The 16,609-nt window shown below is 49.2% G+C and overlaps 1 protein-coding gene across 4 annotated transcripts in view; it reads left to right on the forward strand.

Annotated features, from left to right (window-relative positions):
* Positions 1-15,112, forward strand: part of LOC143975794 (PC-esterase domain-containing protein 1A-like) — a gene marked incomplete at its 3' end in the record, with an annotated part of 66,269 nt that extends 51,157 nt beyond the window's left edge. For all 4 annotated transcript variants that reach the window (XM_077478328.1, XM_077478329.1, XM_077478330.1 and 1 more), the window contains 1 exon segment: positions 14,984-15,112. In XM_077478328.1, the coding sequence (XP_077334454.1) occupies positions 14,984-15,112 (129 nt within the window).
* Positions 15,113-16,609: the final 1,497 nt, after the last annotated feature.

Raw genomic sequence — 16,609 nt, forward strand, 5'->3', positions numbered from 1 at the left:
TATATATATATATATATATATATATATATATATATATATATATATATATATATATATGACGTGCGTTTGTTTTCATCCGAATTTCGGGTATTTTTGTTATCATTTTAACAAACGATAACGAGCGTGCAGAATCCGAAAACTGAAAGATCCGACATAAACAAGCAGAGAGAGGGAGGGGAAAGATTTGACGCAGAGAGAGAGGGGAAAGATTTGACGTAGAGAGAGAGAGGGGAAAGATTTGACGTAGAGAGAGAGAGGGGAAAGATTTGACGTAGAGAGAGAGAGGGGAAAGATTTGACGTAGAGAGAGAGAGGGGAAAGATTTGACGTAGAGAGAGAGAGGGGAAAGATTTGACGTAGAGAGAGAGAGGGGAAAGATTTGACGTAGAGAGAGAGAGGGGAAAGATTTGACGTAGAGAGAGAGAGAGGGGAAAGATTTGACGTAGAGAGAGAGAGAGGGGAAAGATTTGACGTAGAGAGAGAGAGGGGGGAAAGATTTGACGTAGAGAGAGAGAGAGGGGAAAGATTTGACGTAGAGAGAGAGAGAGGGGAAAGATTTGACGTAGAGAGAGAGAGAGGGGAAAGATTTGACGTAGAGAGAGAGGGGAAAGATTTGACGTAGAGAGAGAGAGAGAGGGGAAAGATTTGACGTAGAGAGAGGGGAAAGATTTGACGTAGAGAGAGGGGAAAGATTTGACGTAGAGAGAGGGGAAAGATTTGATGTAGAGAGAGAGAGAGGGGAAAGATTTGACGTAGAGAGAGAGAGAGAGGGGAAAGATTTGACGTAGAGAGAGAGAGAGAGGGGAAAGATTTGACGTAGAGAGAGGGGAAAGATTTGACGTAGAGAGAGGGGAAAGATTTGACGTAGAGAGAGGGGAAAGATTTGATGTAGAGAGAGAGAGAGGGGAAAGATTTGACGTAGAGAGAGAGAGAGGGGAAAGATTTGACGTAGAGAGAGAGAGAGGGGAAAGATTTGATGTAGAGAGAGAGAGAGGGGAAAGATTTGACGTAGAGAGAGAGAGAGGGGAAAGATTTGACGTAGAGAGAGAGAGAGGGGAAAGATTTGACGTAGAGAGAGAGAGAGGGGAAAGATTTGACGTAGAGAGAGAGGGGAAAGATTTGACGTAGAGAGAGAGAGGGGAAAGATTTGACGTAGAGAGAGAGAGAGGGGAAAGATTTGACGTAGAGAGAGAGAGAGGGGAAAGATTTGACGTAGAGAGAGAGAGGGGAAAGATTTGACGTAGAGAGAGAGAGGGGAAAGATTTGACGTAGAGAGAGAGAGGGGAAAGATTTGACGTAGAGAGAGAGAGAGGGGAAAGATTTGACGTAGAGAGAGAGAGAGGGGAAAGATTTGACGTAGAGAGAGAGAGAGGGGAAAGATTTGACGTAGAGAGAGAGAGAGGGGAAAGATTTGACGTAGAGAGAGAGAGGGGAAAGATTTGACGTAGAGAGAGAGAGGGGAAAGATTTGACGTAGAGAGAGAGAGGGGAAAGATTTGACGTAGAGAGAGCGAGGGGAAAGGTTTGACGTAGAGAGAGCGAGGGGAAAGGTTTGACGTAGAGAGAGCGAGGGGAAAGGTTTGACGTAGAGAGAGCGAGGGGAAAGATTTGACGTAGAGAGAGCGAGGGGAAAGATTTGACGTAGAGAGAGCGAGGGGAAAGATTTGACGTAGAGAGAGCGAGGGGAAAGATTTGACGTAGAGAGAGCGAGGGGAAAGATTTGACGTAGAGAGAGCGAGGGGAAAGATTTGACGTAGAGAGAGCGAGGGGAAAGATTTGACGTAGAGAGAGCGAGGGGAAAGATTTGACGTAGAGAGAGCGAGGGGAAAGATTTGACGTAGAGAGAGCGAGGGGAAAGATTTGACGTAGAGAGAGAGAGGGGAAAGATTTGACGTAGAGAGAGAGAGGGGAAAGATTTGACGTAGAGAGAGAGAGGGGAAAGATTTGACGTAGAGAGAGAGAGGGGAAAGATTTGACGTAGAGAGAGAGAGGGGAAAGATTTGACGTAGAGAGAGAGAGAGGGGAAAGATTTGACGTAGAGAGAGAGAGGGGAAAGATTTGACGTAGAGAGTGAGAGGGGAAAGATTTGACGTAGAGAGTGAGAGGGGAAAGATTTGACGTAGAGAGTGAGAGGGGAAAGATTTGACGTAGAGAGTGAGAGGGGAAAGATTTGACGTAGAGAGAGAGAGGGGAAAGATTTGACGTAGAGAGAGAGAGGGGAAAGATTTGACGTAGAGAGAGAGAGGGGAAAGATTTGACGTAGAGAGAGAGAGGGGAAAGATTTGACGTAGAGAGAGAGAGGGGAAAGATTTGACGTAGAGAGAGAGAGGGGAAAGATTTGACGTAGAGAGAGAGAGGGGAAAGATTTGACGTAGAGAGAGAGAGGGGAAAGATTTGACGTAGAGAGAGGGGAAAGATTTGACGTAGAGAGAGGGAGGGGAAAGATTTGACGTAGAGAGAGAGAGGGGAAAGATTTGACGTAGAGAGTGAGAGGGGAAAGATTTGACGTAGAGAGTGAGAGGGGAAAGATTTGACGTAGAGAGTGAGAGGGGAAAGATTTGACGTAGAGAGAGAGGGGGGAAAGATTTGACGTAGAGAGAGAGGGGGGAAAGATTTGACGTAGAGAGAGAGGGGGGAAAGATTTGACGTAGAGAGAGAGGGGGGAAAGATTTGACGTAGAGAGAGAGGGGGGAAAGATTTGACGTAGAGAGAGAGGGGGGAAAGATTTGACGTAGAGAGAGAGAGGGGGAAAGATTTGACGTAGAGAGAGAGGGGGGGAAAGATTTGACGTAGAGAGAGAGGGGAAAGATTTGACGTAGAGAGAGGGGAAAGATTTGACGTAGAGAGAGGGGAAAGATTTGATGTAGAGAGAGAGAGGGGAAAGATTTGATGTAGAGAGAGAGAGAGAGGGGAAAGATTTGACGTAGAGAGAGGGGAAAGATTTGATGTAGAGCGTGAGAGAGGGGAAAGATTTGACGTAGAGAGAGAGTGAGAGAGAGGGGAAAGATTTGACGTAGAGAGTGAGAGGGGAAAGATTTGACATAGAGAGAGAGTGAGAGGGGGGAAAGATTTGACGTAGAGAGAGAGGGGGGAAAGATTTGACGTAGAGAGAGAGAGAGAGAGGGGGGAAAGATTTGACGTAGAGGGGGGAAAGATTTGATGCAGAGAGACAATGGCAAAAAAGTTGAATGTGCCTAACCTAACTATTAGTCCAAGATTATTCGACGTAGAGAGAAAAGATTCAACAGAAGATTCAACGAAGCATTCGCCGCAAACGGACATTTTATGGTCAAATTCTCCGCCCATAGGCTATAGAAGAATTCTAATGTTGGCTGACTAGTAATAATAATCAATAAATATAATTATTTCTAGTGTCATACAACGTTAGAATTCTACTATAGCTTGTAGGCGGAACATTCGACCGGAAATGTACGATTGCGGCTTCGTACAGTTTAGCTGCTCCGTCAAATCATCTTCGAACATTCGACAGACACCATAAGCCTTCAATGACAGATTCCACCTTAAAGCGGTTGTATACTCATTTTTTTAAACTTTTACCTACAGGAAAGCCTATAATAAGGCTTACCTGTAGGTAAAAAAAATATCTCCTAAACCTGTACGGTTTAGGAGATATTCCCCTCGGTATGCGCCGCTGACTGCAGCGGCGCATGCGCACGAGGGGATTCTCGGCCTGAAAATCCGGCAGTGGCCGACCGGCCGGAATGAGATCTCCCGCGCGCATGCGTGGGAGTGACGATATCGCGGCTCCGGCCACTCACAGCGCCTGAGCCGCGATACCCCGGAAGAAACACCGAGGGGAGCATGTCAGCTCCCTCGGCGTGGATCGGGCCAGATGTCGGGGCCTCGTTCTAAGGTATTTCATAATGAGCTAGTATGCGGTGCATATGTATGTATATGTACAGTGGTGTGAAAAAGTGTTTGCCCCCTTCCTCATTTCCTGTTCCTTTGCATGTTTGTCACACTTAAGTGTTTCGGAACATCAAACCAATTTAAACAATAGTCAAGGACAACACAAGTAAACACAAAATGCAATTTGTAAATGAAGGTGTTTATTATTAAAGGTGAAAAAAAATCCAAACCATCATGGCCCTGTGTGAAAAAGTGATTGCCCCCTAAACCTAATAACTGGTTGGGCCACCCTTAGCAGCAACAACTGCAACCAAGCGTTTGCGATAACGTGCAATGAGGCTTTTACAGCGTCCTGGAGGAATTTTGGCCCACTCATCTTTGCAGAATTGTCCTAATTCAGTTACATTAGAGGGTTTTCCAGCATGAACGGCCTTTTTAAGGTCATACCACAACATCTCAATAGGATTCAGGTCAGGACTTTGGCTAGGCCACTCCAAAGTCTTCATTTTGTTTTTCTTCAGCCATTCGGTGGTGGACTTGCTGGTGTGTTTAGGATCATTGTCCTGCTGCAGAACCCAAGTTCGTTTCAGCTTGAGTACACGAACAGATGGTCGGACATTCTCCTTCAGGATCTCTTCGTAGACAGCAGAATTCATAGTTCCTTTTATCACGGCAAGTCTTCCAGGTCCTGAAGCAGCAAAACAGCCCCAGACCATCACACTACCACCACCATATTTTACTGTTGGTATAATGTTCTTTTTATGAAATACAGTGTTCCTTCTACGCCAGATATACTTGGACACACACCTTCCAAAGAGTTCCACTTTTGTCTCATCGGTCCACAGAATGTTGTCCCAAAAGTCTTGGGGATCATCAAGATGTGTTGTGGAGAAATTGAGACGAGCTTTGATGTTCTTTTTGCTCAGCAGTGGTTTTCTCCTTGGAACTCTGCCATGCAGGCCATTTTTGCCCAGTCTTTTCCTGATGGTGGAGGCATGAACGCTGACCTTAACTGAGGCAAGTGAGGCCTGCAGTTCCTTGGACGTTGTTGTGGGGTCTTTTGTGACCTCTTGGATGAGTCGTCGCTGCGCTCTTGGGGTAATTTTGGGCGGCCGGCCACTCCTGGGAAGGTTCACCACTGTTCCATGTCTTCGCCATTTGTGGATAATGGCTCTCACTGTGGTTCGCTGGATTCCCAAAGCTTTGGAAATGGCTTTATAACCCTTTCCAGACTGATAGATCTCAATTACTTTCTTTCTCAATTGTTCCTGAATTTCTTTGGGTCTCGGCATGATGTGTAGCTTTTAAGGATCTTCTGGTGGACCTTACTGTGTCAAGCAGCTCCTATTTAAGTGATGCCTTGATTGTGAACAGGTGTGGCAATAATCAGGCCTGGGTGTGGCTAGAGAAATTGAACTCAGGTGTGGACAACCACAGTTATAGTATGTTTTAACAAGGGGGGCAATCACTTTTTCACACAGGGCCATGATGGTTTGGATTTTTTTTCACCTTTAATAATAAACACCTTCATTTACAAATTGCATTTTGTGTTTACTTGTGTTGTCCTTGACTATTGTTTAAATTGGTTTGATGTTCCGAAACACTTAAGTGTGACAAACATGCAAAGGAACAGGAAATGAGGAAGGGGGCAAACACTTTTTCACACCACTGTATGTATGTATGTATGTATGTATGTGTATGTATGTATGTATGTATGTATATATGTATGTATATATGTGTATATATATATATTGTGTGTGTGTGTGTGTGTATATGTATATATATATATATATACAGGTCCTTCTCAAAAAATTAGCATATTGTGATAAAGTTCATTATTTTCTGTAATGTACTGATAAACATTAGACTTTCATATATTTTAGATTCATTACACACAACTGAAGTAGTTCAAGCCTTTTCTTGTTTTAATATTGATGATTTTGGCATACAGCTCATGAAAACCCAAAATTCCTATCTCAAAAAATTAGCATATCATGAAAAGGTTCTCTAAACAAGCTATTAACCTAATCATCTGAATCAACTAATTAACTCTAAACACCTGCAAAAGATTCCTGAGGCTTTTAAAAACTCCCAGCCTGGTTCATTACTCAAAACCGCAATCATGGGTAAGACTGCCGACCTGACTGCTGTCCAGAAGGCCATCATTGACACCCTCAAGCAAGAGGGTAAGACACAGAAAGAAATTTCTGAACGAATAGGCTGTTCCCAGAGTGCTGTATCAAGGCACCTCAGTGGGAAGTCTGTGGGAAGGAAAAAGTGTGGCAGAAAACGCTGCACAACGAGAAGAGGTGACCGGACCCTGAAGAAGATTGTGGAGAAGGACCGATTCCAGACCTTGGAGGACCTGCGGAAGCAGTGGACTGAGTCTGGAGTAGAAACATCCAGAGCCACCGTGAACAGGCGTGTGCAGGAAATGGGCTACAGGTGCCGCATTCCACAGGTCAAGCCACTTTTGAACCAGAAACAGCGGCAGAAGCGCCTGACCTGGGCTACAGAGAAGCAGCACTGGACTGTTGCTCAGTGGTCCAAAGTACTTTTTTCGGATGAAAGCAAATTTTGCATGTCATTCGGAAATCAAGGTGCCAGAGTCTGGAGGAAGACTGGGGAGAGGGAAATGCCAAAATGCCTGAGGTCCAGTGTCAAGTACCCACAGTCAGTGATGGACTGGGGTGCCATGTCAGCTGCTGGTGTTGGTGCTCTGTGTTTTATCAAGGGCAGGGTCAATGCAGCTAGCTATCAGGAGATTTTGGAGCACTTCATGCTTCCATCTGCTGAAAAGCTTTATGGAGATGAAGATTTCATTTTTCAGCACGACCTGGCACCTGCTCACAGTGCCAAAACCACTGGTAAATGGTTTACTGACCATGGTATTACTGTGCTCAATTGGCCTGCCAACTCTCCTGACCTGAACCCCATAGAGAATCTGTGGGATATTGGGAAGAGAAAGTTGAGAGACGCAAGACCCAACACTCTGGATGAGCTTAAGGCCGCTATCGAAGCATCCTGGGCCTCCATAACACCTCAGCAGTGCCACAGGCTGGTTGCCTCCATGCCACGCCGCATTGAAGCAGTCATTTCTGCAAAAGGATTCCCGACCAAGTATTGAGTGCATAACTGAACATAATTATTTGAAGGTTGACTTTTTTTGTATTAAAAACACTTTTCTTTTATTGGTCGGATGAAATATGCTAATTTTTTGAGATAGGATTTTTGGGTTTTCAGGAGCTGTATGCCAAAATCATCAATATTAAAACAAGAAAAGGCTTGAACTACTTCAGTTGTGTGTAATGAATCTAAAATATATGAAAGTCTAATGTTTATCAGTACATTACAGAAAATAATGAACTTTATCACAATATGCTAATTTTTTGAGAAGGACCTGTATATATATATATATATATATATATATATATATATATATATAAAAATAAATATAGTGTGTGTGTGTGTATATATATATATATATATATATATATATATATATATATATATGAGAGAGAGTACTTTTGCTGAGGCCCTAGAGAATGAAATGGCTGGTGTTGCAATTTGTCGCACAGTATTTGCACAACAATTTTTCAAATGCAATTTTTTTGGGTGAAAAAATGCATTTTAATCGAGGTTGATGCAAAGAAACACTAAATGTAAAATATAAAAGATATTATGACGAGTAAATGGAGATGCATATCGCACTTTAAAATTTGAAATGGCGACAAAGTGATACCGAATAAATCTCCATAGGCAAAGCTTTAAAAAATGTTTACAGATTACCAGAGTTCTAGAGGAGGTGTAGAGCTAGAAGTATTGTTCTCTCTATAATGTTTTCAGCAATACCTCAATACCAACACCATTTACATAATTGTGTGCAAGCTGCGTAAGGCTGCTTTCACACTGGGGCGGGAGCGGCGTCGGCGGTAAAGCGCCGCTATTTTTAGCGGCGATTTACCGTCGTTTTAGCGGCGGTCTGCGGGCGCTAGCGGGGTGGTTTTAACCCCCCGCTAGCGGCCGAAAAAGGTGTTAAACCCGCCGCTGCAGCGGCGCTTTGCCGGCGGTATTGCCGCGGTGTCCCATTGATTTCAATGGGTAGGAGCGGTGAATACACCGCTCCAAAGATGCGGCTAGCAGGACTTTTCTCACCGTCCTGCCAGCGCATCGCTCCAGTGTGAAAGCCCTCCGGCTTTCACACTGGAGGGAAAGGGGCCGGTTTTTTTCAGGCGCTACACAGGCGCTATTTTTAGCGCTGTAACGCCTGAATACCGCCCCAGTGTGAAAGCAGCCTAAGGCCGCGTACACACGGGCGGACTGTTCGCCCAACCTTGTCCGCTGAACAGTGTTTGGGCGGACAGTCCGCTCGTGTGTGGGCTTTCAGCGGACAGTTTCAGCGGACAGTTGGACGGACAAAGTCTTTCGGAAATTCCGAAAAACTGTCCGCTGAAACTGTGTTTGAGCGAACAGTCCGCCCGTGTGTGGGCTTGTCCGCTGTACTTTCGAAATGAGCGGACTGTTCCCGCTCGGAAAGTCCGCCCATTTCGAGCGCGTGTACAGGTAGGCGGGGCCCGCGAAGGAGACGTCGCGGGCTCCGCCGCCTGGAATGGGCTTAAAGGGGAACCCCAACGCCGAAAAAAATCGGCGTGGGGGTTCCCCCCAAGTCCACACCAGACCCTTGTCCGAGCACGCTACCCGGCCGGCCAGGAAAGGGGGGCGAGCGAGCGCGCCCCCCCTCCTGAGCCGTACCAGGCCGCGTGCCCTCAACATGGGGGGTGCCTTGGGGAAGGGGGGGCCGCGCGGCCCCCCCACCCCAAAGCACCTTGTCCCCATGTTGATGAGGACAAGGGCCTCTTCCCGACAACCCTGGCCGTTGGTTGTCGGGGTCTGCGGGCGGGGGGCTTATCGGAATCCGGGAGCCCCCTTTAAGAAGGGGGCCCCCGGATACCGGCCCCCCACCCTATGTGAATGAGTATGGGGTACAATGTACCCCTACCCATTCACCTGTGAACTAAAGTACAATAAAAAACACAACACAGAGAAAAAATATTTTATTGCACAGCTCCGGGGGTCTTCCGTCTTCGGGGGTCTTCTCGCCGGACTCCTCCGCTATGTGTGTGTAGCTCTTTTGCTAGCGGAGGAGTCCGGCTTTCTTCCTCCCCGCCGCCGGCCTCTTCTCCCGACTTCGGGGGTCTTGTCCCCCTCTTCGGTTCTTCTGCCGGGCCACCGCGCCTGGTCCGGTGGCCCGGTCTTCTGTCGCCGTCTTCCGTTCTTCTGTCGCCGCCTTCGGTTCTTCTGCCGGGCCACCGCGCCTTCTTGTAGCTCTTTTACAGGCGGTGGCCCGGTCTTCTGTCGCCGCCGCCGCCTTCCGTTCTTGTTCTTCTTCTTGTTCTTCTTCTTCTCCTGGAGATGTTGACTCGACGAGCTCTCCGGCCGGAATGCCAGGGACGCGCTCCGCTGCCACTTATATAGTGACAATGGGGCGGTGTCACATGGTATATGTCACATGGGTTGGTCACATGGGTTGATGTCACATGGGGACTATGACATCGTAAGGGGGCGGGGACACCATGTGACCAACCCATGTGACATATACCATGTGACACCGCCCCATTGTCACTATATAAGTGACCGCACAGCGCGGCTCTGGCATTCCGGCCGGAGAGCTCGTCGAGTCAACATCTCCAGGAGAAGAAGAAGAACAAGAACGGAAGGCGGCGGCGGCGACAGAAGACCGGGCCACCGCCTGTAAAAGAGCTACAAGAAGGCGCGGTGGCCCGGCAGAAGAACCGAAGGCGGCGACAGAAGAACGGAAGACGGCGACAGAAGACCGGGCCACCGGACCAGGCGCGGTGGCCCGGCAGAAGAACCGAAGAGGGGGACAAGACCCCCGAAGTCGGGAGAAGAGGCCGGCGGCGGGGAGGAAGAAAGCCGGACTCCTCCGCTAGCAAAAGAGCTACACACACATAGCGGAGGAGTCCGGCGAGAAGACCCCCGAAGACGGAAGACCCCCGGAGCTGTGCAATAAAATATTTTTTCTCTGTGTTGTGTTTTTTATTGTACTTTAGTTCACAGGTGAATGGGTAGGGGTACATTGTACCCCATACTCATTCACATAGGGTGGGGGGCCGGTATCCGGGGGCCCCCTTCTTAAAGGGGGCTCCCGGATTCCGATAAGCCCCCCGCCCGCAGACCCCGACAACCAACGGCCAGGGTTGTCGGGAAGAGGCCCTTGTCCTCATCAACATGGGGACAAGGTGCTTTGGGGTGGGGGGGCCGCGCGGCCCCCCCTTCCCCAAGGCACCCCCCATGTTGAGGGCACGCGGCCTGGTACGGCTCAGGAGGGGGGGCGCGCTCGCTCGCCCCCCTTTCCTGGCCGGCCGGGTAGCGTGCTCGGACAAGGGTCTGGTGTGGACTTGGGGGGAACCCCCACGCCGATTTTTTTCGGCGTTGGGGTTCCCCTTTAAGCCCATTCCAGGCGGCGGAGCCCGCGACGTCTCCTTCGCGGGCCCCGCCTACCTGTACACGCGCTCGAAATGGGCGGATTTGCCTCCGCCTTACGTGGGCGAGTCCGTTCATTTCAAAAGTTGAGCGAACTGTTTGCCCAACCTTGTTCGTCAAACAGTCCGCTCGTGTGTGGGCAAGTCCGCTCATGCAAATTTTGAGCGGACTGTTTGATGAAACTGTTTGCCGAACAAGGTTGGGCGAACAGTCCGCCCGTGTGTACGCGGCCTAAGTGTTCATGGAGACACTTTTGAATTTTTTTTTTTTTTTTTTATTTGTCCATTTTAATTTTGTTCTCACTTATCCCTATCACAAAAAATGTAAACCTCCCTCGCTAGAAATATGGCATGACAGGTCCACCTTTTTTATAGAGACATCTGGGGGTCTGTAAAACCCCAGATCTCTCCTCTACCCTGCAAAGCATATGATAAAGCTGTCTGCTTTCCAGAAGGCAGTGTTTACATCTGATAGAACAGGAAGTGACATCATGCCGCCACCTTCTGGCCAACCTGGACCATAGAGATGGTCGTGGACCGTCTGGTCCACAGCCAGCTCTATGATGATCCAGTGGACCTGCCCAATCAGACAATCAGCTCCCCAATTTACACTGGACAGCCCAGAGAAGTTCTGATGGGTGGCGCCCCCCTCCCACTGCCTGTTATAAAAGCAATCCAGCCTCTAATTAGCCGCTAGGGTGGCTTTTACAATAGAGGGAATCAGCTGAAGAAAAAAAATACTGTCAATGATGTCTATAGCTGCAGGGATCATCCTGGTACAAACGACAAACTCGAGGATGATGTCCACCCGGCGGGAAGTGGGGGTTTAAGTGGTCAAATCGGGACCCTGGTGATTTCAATGGGCGGTGCCACCCATCAGGCTCTGCAGCCAGAGTTTGAAAATACTGCAAAACATCACGGCATGTGTACAGCCCCATCGGCCCAGGGGTAGTAAAATCTCTGCCACCAGCATGAAATTACCCCAAGACTCTTGCGCCTGAATGTAGCCACCTTTTTTAAGGTGGCGCTGATTCCAAGGTTTTCTTCTTTTCCAAAGGCAGTTTCTGCTTTTCGCCTCAAAAAGGGCATTGTTCCTCCAGTCCAAAAAAAGGCAAATTTTGCTCTCATTCTTTTGAAAGAAAACATCAGACATCTTGGTCTCTGACCATTGAGTGTGACGCCACCTTTTAGAACAACCACAGCCTAGAGGTGGCATCTGATGGTTGCCACACCCTCCCAGACGACTCTGTAACTATGAACGGGTAACCTGTAAAGTTTTTTTTTTTTTAAAGCTTTGCCCATGGAGATTTTTAAGTACTGTAGTTTGTCGTCATTCCACAAGCTTGCGCAATTTTAAAGCGTGACAGGTTAGGTATTTGGCGTAACATTTTTCACATTAAACAAAAATAATTGATAATTGGGATTACTTTAGTGTGGGTTTTTTTTTGTTTGTTTTTTAAAACCATCAAATGCAAAAAGTTCCAGAAGAAAAGGTCTGGGCAGCAAGTGGATAAATAGCTCGATCTCAGTTTTTGCTGACAACACAAAAATAAGCAGGGCAATACCCGCGCACAGTGGCGTCTCTAGGGGGTGGCTTTTGGGGCTGTAGCCCCGAATCTGGGGCCCATGGCCCCAAGTCTCTGCAGGGGTCCCCAAGGGGAGGAGAGGCTCTCTGGGGACCCTGATTTAAGGAGGGAGGCTCTCTCGGGACCCTGATTTAAGGAGGGGGGCCTCTCTGGGGGGCCCTGAGGTAAGTGGGGGGCCCTGATGTAAGTGGGGGCCTCTCTGGTTGGCCCTGATGTAAGTGGGGGCTCTCTCTGGTTGGCCCTGTTGTAAGTGGGGGCTCTCTCTGGGGGCCCTGATGTAAGTGGGGGGCCTCTCTGGGAGCCCTGTTGTAAGTGGGGGGGCTCTCTGGGGGGCCCTGATGTAAGTGGGGGTCTCTCTGGGGGGCCCTGATGTAAGTGGGGGTCTCTCTGGGGGGCCCTGATGTAAGTGGGGGGCCTCTCTGGGGGGCCCTGATGTAAGTGGGGGGCCTCTCTGGGGGGCCCTGAGGTAAGTGGGGGGCCTCTCTGGGGGGCCCTGATGTAAGTGGGGGGCCCTGATGTAAGTGGGGGGCCTCTCTGGGGGGCCCTGTTGTAAGTGGGGGCTCTCTCTGGGGGCCCTGATGTAAGTGGGGGGCCTCTCTGGGGGCCCTGATGTAAGTGGGGGGCCTCTCTGGGGGGCCCTGTTGTAAGTGGGGGGGGCTCTCTGGGGGGCCCTGATGTAAGTGGGGGGGCTCTCTGGGGGGCCCTGATGTAAGTGGGGGGGCTCTCTGGGGGGCCCTGATGTAAGTGGGGGGGCTCTCTGGGGGGCCCTGATGTAAGTGGGGGGCTCTCTGGGGGGCCCTGATGTAAGTGGGGGGCTCTCTGGGGGGCCCTGATGTAAGTGGGGGGCTCTCTGGGGGGCCCTGATGTAAGTGGGGCTCTCTGGGGGGCCCTGTTGTAAGTGGGGGGCTCTCTGGGGGCCCTGTTGTAAGTGGGGGGGGCTCGGGTTGCCCTGATGTAAGTGGGGTGCTCTCTGGGGGGCCCTGATGTAAGTGGGGCTCTCTGGGGGCCCTGATGTAAGTGGGGGGCCTCTCTGGGGGCCCTGTTGTAAGTGGGGGGCTCTCTGGGGGGCCCTGATGTAAGTGGGGGGGCCCTGATGTAAGTGGTGGGGCTCTCTGGGGGCCCTGATGTAAGTGGGGGGGGTTCTCTGGGGATATATATACACACACACGCACGTATGTTATATAAATGTGTATGCCCGCCCAAGCGTATGACTTTCTTTACTACTTTGCTATGGGTTCTACCCCCAGATCCTTTGTACATCTAGCAACGCCCCTGCCTGCACAGAAGGGTGGAGAAACATTACAAGATAACTGTAGTAATATGACTGAACAGAAGTGACTAGGTCCATATAAATTCATATATCTTAGCGTGTATATTCAGACTCGAGTTAAGATCACTAGTTCTGTTTTTCAGCATTTGTAGCAGGCTTTTGTATAAAGCACATATAACAAAAAATAGAGTACAGCAGCATCTTTCCATATAAAGCTTTTGTGGTAAGACTGGGACATTTTCCTGTGTAAAGGGGAGCACCAGAGGCATGACTGAGTCATGGAAACAGATGGCATGGTTACTATGGTTGCTATGGTTAGCCATGTTTAAGGGGTTGGGCATTTGAGTATTGACGATGTGAAATGTTTGGTTGATAACGTATATAATTTGTATACCCGCCCAGAATTAAATCAGATGGCTTTGAACGTTTAGACTTTGCAGGCATCTCTTTTGTGTGCATCAAGAAGCTATCTCCTCAGTACTGAGAGGGTCCTGTGAGTGTGGTAATTGCCGTGATTTTACCTAGCTGGTCTTGTCGGTTATATAGAAATACCGTTTGATTCCACTTCAGTGACCTCAATAAATTAAGGGGATGGGCAACTACATGGCAAATGAGGTGTAATATTGAGAAAAGGAAAGTAATGCACTAGACAGAGAGCCTCCTGGGGGGGGGGATTCCAGGATGGAGAGCCTCCTGGGCGGGGGGGGGGGGGGGATTCCAGGATGGAGAGCCTCCTGGGCGGAGGGATGATTCCCGGATGGAGAACCTCCTGGGGGGGGGGGGGGGATTCCCGGATGGAGAACCTCCTGGGGGGGGGGGATTCCCGGATGGAGAACCTCCTGGGGGGGGGGGGATTCCCGGATGGAGAACCTCCTGGGGGGGGGGATTCCCGGATGGAGAACCTCCTGGGGGGGGGGGGATTCCCGGATGGAGAACCTCCTGGGGGGGGGGGGGATTCCCGGATGGAGAACCTCCTGGGGGGGGGATTCCCGGATGGAGAACCTCCTGGGGGGGGGGGGGATTCCCGGATGGAGAGCCTCCGGGGGGGATTTCAGGATGGAGAGCCTCCTGGGGGGGGGGGGGGGGGGGGGGATTCCCGGATGGAGAACCTCCTGGGGGGGATTTCAGGATGGAGAGCCTCCTGGGGGGGGGGATTTCAGGATGGAGAGCCTCCTGGGGGGGGGATTTCAGGATGGAGAGCCTCCTGGGGGGGGGATTTCAGGATGGAGAGCCTCCTGGGGGGGGATTTCAGGATGGAGAGCCTCCTGGGGGGGGGGGGGGATTCCAGGATGGAGAGCCTCCTGGGGGGGGGGGGGATTCCAGGATGGAGAGCCTCCTGGGGGGGAGGATTCCAGGATGGAGAGCCTCCTTGGGGGGGAGGATTCCAGGATGGGATGGAGAGCCTCCTGGGGGGGAGGATTCCAGGATGGAGAACCTCCTGGGGGGATTCCGGAAAGGAGAGCCACCCGGGGGGGGGGGGGGGGATTCCAGGATCGAGCGATAGAGTTGCTTAATTCTGCATAAAACATTTAAGTGTCATTTCATGAGATAATTTATGAGGGTGTGTTTAGGGGGCGGAAAAGGGACGGGCAGGGTAGGGGTTGGGTGGGGTAACTGGTGGCTAGTAACCCTTGAGGCCTGGCTAGTAGCTCGGGGACTTGACATTTTGTGCCCTGCTATGTATGCTATTGTTAAATTGAGTGGCAGTCGCATTTAATGTTCACATCTGACCTGTAACATTCTCCTCTTTCTTCAGTTCCTATGTTTCAGAACCACCCCTTCCGCAATATCCACAACTCCAACCACCTATCAATGCCTGGCGAATTCGGCACATACCACAACAACTCCCCAATACCTCGAGGGGCATGGAGGGGCCACCACAGAATGAACAGAAGGAGGGAGGGAAGCTAGTGCGCCCGTATCACCGACCTCCACCATATTCATCCCGGATCTAGCAGCTAGAGAAACCAATGATGTCCATCAGTGGGCAATGTACACCTCTGTTTGCCTTACCCCCCCCCCCCCCCTTTCTACCTCCTGTTATCTCCCCATAAAGGCACGGCACTACGTGTCCTGGGAAAATGGACTAAAACCATTGGTCGTAGAAGGTTTTTTTTTTGCACTTTTTCTCGTTTTTTGAAAGTTGTTCTTCATTTCAAGAACTCAAAATAATTCCTTCTAAGTATTGACGCTGATCTCTTGGCACCAAAACATTGGTTTGGCCTGGAAAGTTTAACTCCAGGATCCATTCAAGCAGAATTGGGCCATTTTTTTCCTCCCGGAGAGCCCCACGATTTCATTCCAGGAGGACTTTCACATGCCTTGGACTTTTAAAATGTATTTGTTGTGAAGAGAAAAGTCTTTTTTTTTCAGGGTTTGCTGCTAAGTGATGTTGAACATCTCTCGTTCTTTGAAGAAAGTTGGTTACACTGAAGTGTTCAAAGATTTTCTTATGTTTAAAGCACTTTTTGTTTTGTATGTTTTATTCTGAAAATGTGTTGTTGTTGCATAGTTATATATTAAGAGGTCTAACGACAGTATTTTATATTTCCCTGTTTTTGTGAAGTGACTGTTGCTAAAAAAAATCTTTTTCAGTACCCCCCTTGCAAGGAAAAGATACTTAATATTGTGATATTCTATAAGAAACCCTTTAAATAAAAGCCACCTGTAGCCCATAGATGGTTCAAATGTTGGCCGGTTCAGCATGGACCATCTATGGCCAACTTGGTGAAGTGTTAGCCTCTAGATCCAGCCGAATTCCATACCATCACTCAATTGCAAGGTACAATATTTGCTTCATATACTGAATGGGAGAGAAGGTTGCTTGAGATTCAAGAGCTATTGAAGGTGTGTGCTTCGGGCAGATCCTACGCAATGGGGAAAATCCATTGCCGTCAACGGGCAAAATTTTGGAAAATTCAGCTGTCCGTATTTTATTTTTCAGGGCATTGGTCAACTGGCTTTTTTGAGGCTCTTCCATCTTTGCAGTACGTTACGGGTGCTCTTGAACATAAGTGGACTTGCAGATTGTTATGTTTGCTGTGAAATTGTTTTAAAAGCTGTGAAAGACCATGACCTCGTTTATTTTAACGTGAACCTGTAAAGAAAGGAGATATAAGCCATACCCACCCTCCACCTGCCCAGAGGTTCCTCCTGTGTTTTTTTTAGGGGAGCCCTCTAGTTATGAGCACACTTCCTCCACCCCATCCCATGACCTTCAGTTCCAAGCTTTGCCACCTCCCCGTCCCCCATCCAGTCTGGGCCCAGAAAGTGTCCAAAGAGGGGCCTTTACTTTGGTCTGACAGGAAGTGTTAATCCTGGGTATGAGGCAACCCCAGCTAGCACAGAGCCAGTTTGATGCCAGCTGCCAAAACTTCAGCAT

This window comes from Lithobates pipiens, unplaced genomic scaffold, assembly GCF_037356315.1.
Source record: "Lithobates pipiens isolate NorthernLeopardFrog02 unplaced genomic scaffold, aLitPip1_a1.2 Scaffold_13, whole genome shotgun sequence".
Classification (NCBI taxonomy): Eukaryota; Metazoa; Chordata; class Amphibia; order Anura; family Ranidae; genus Lithobates; species Lithobates pipiens.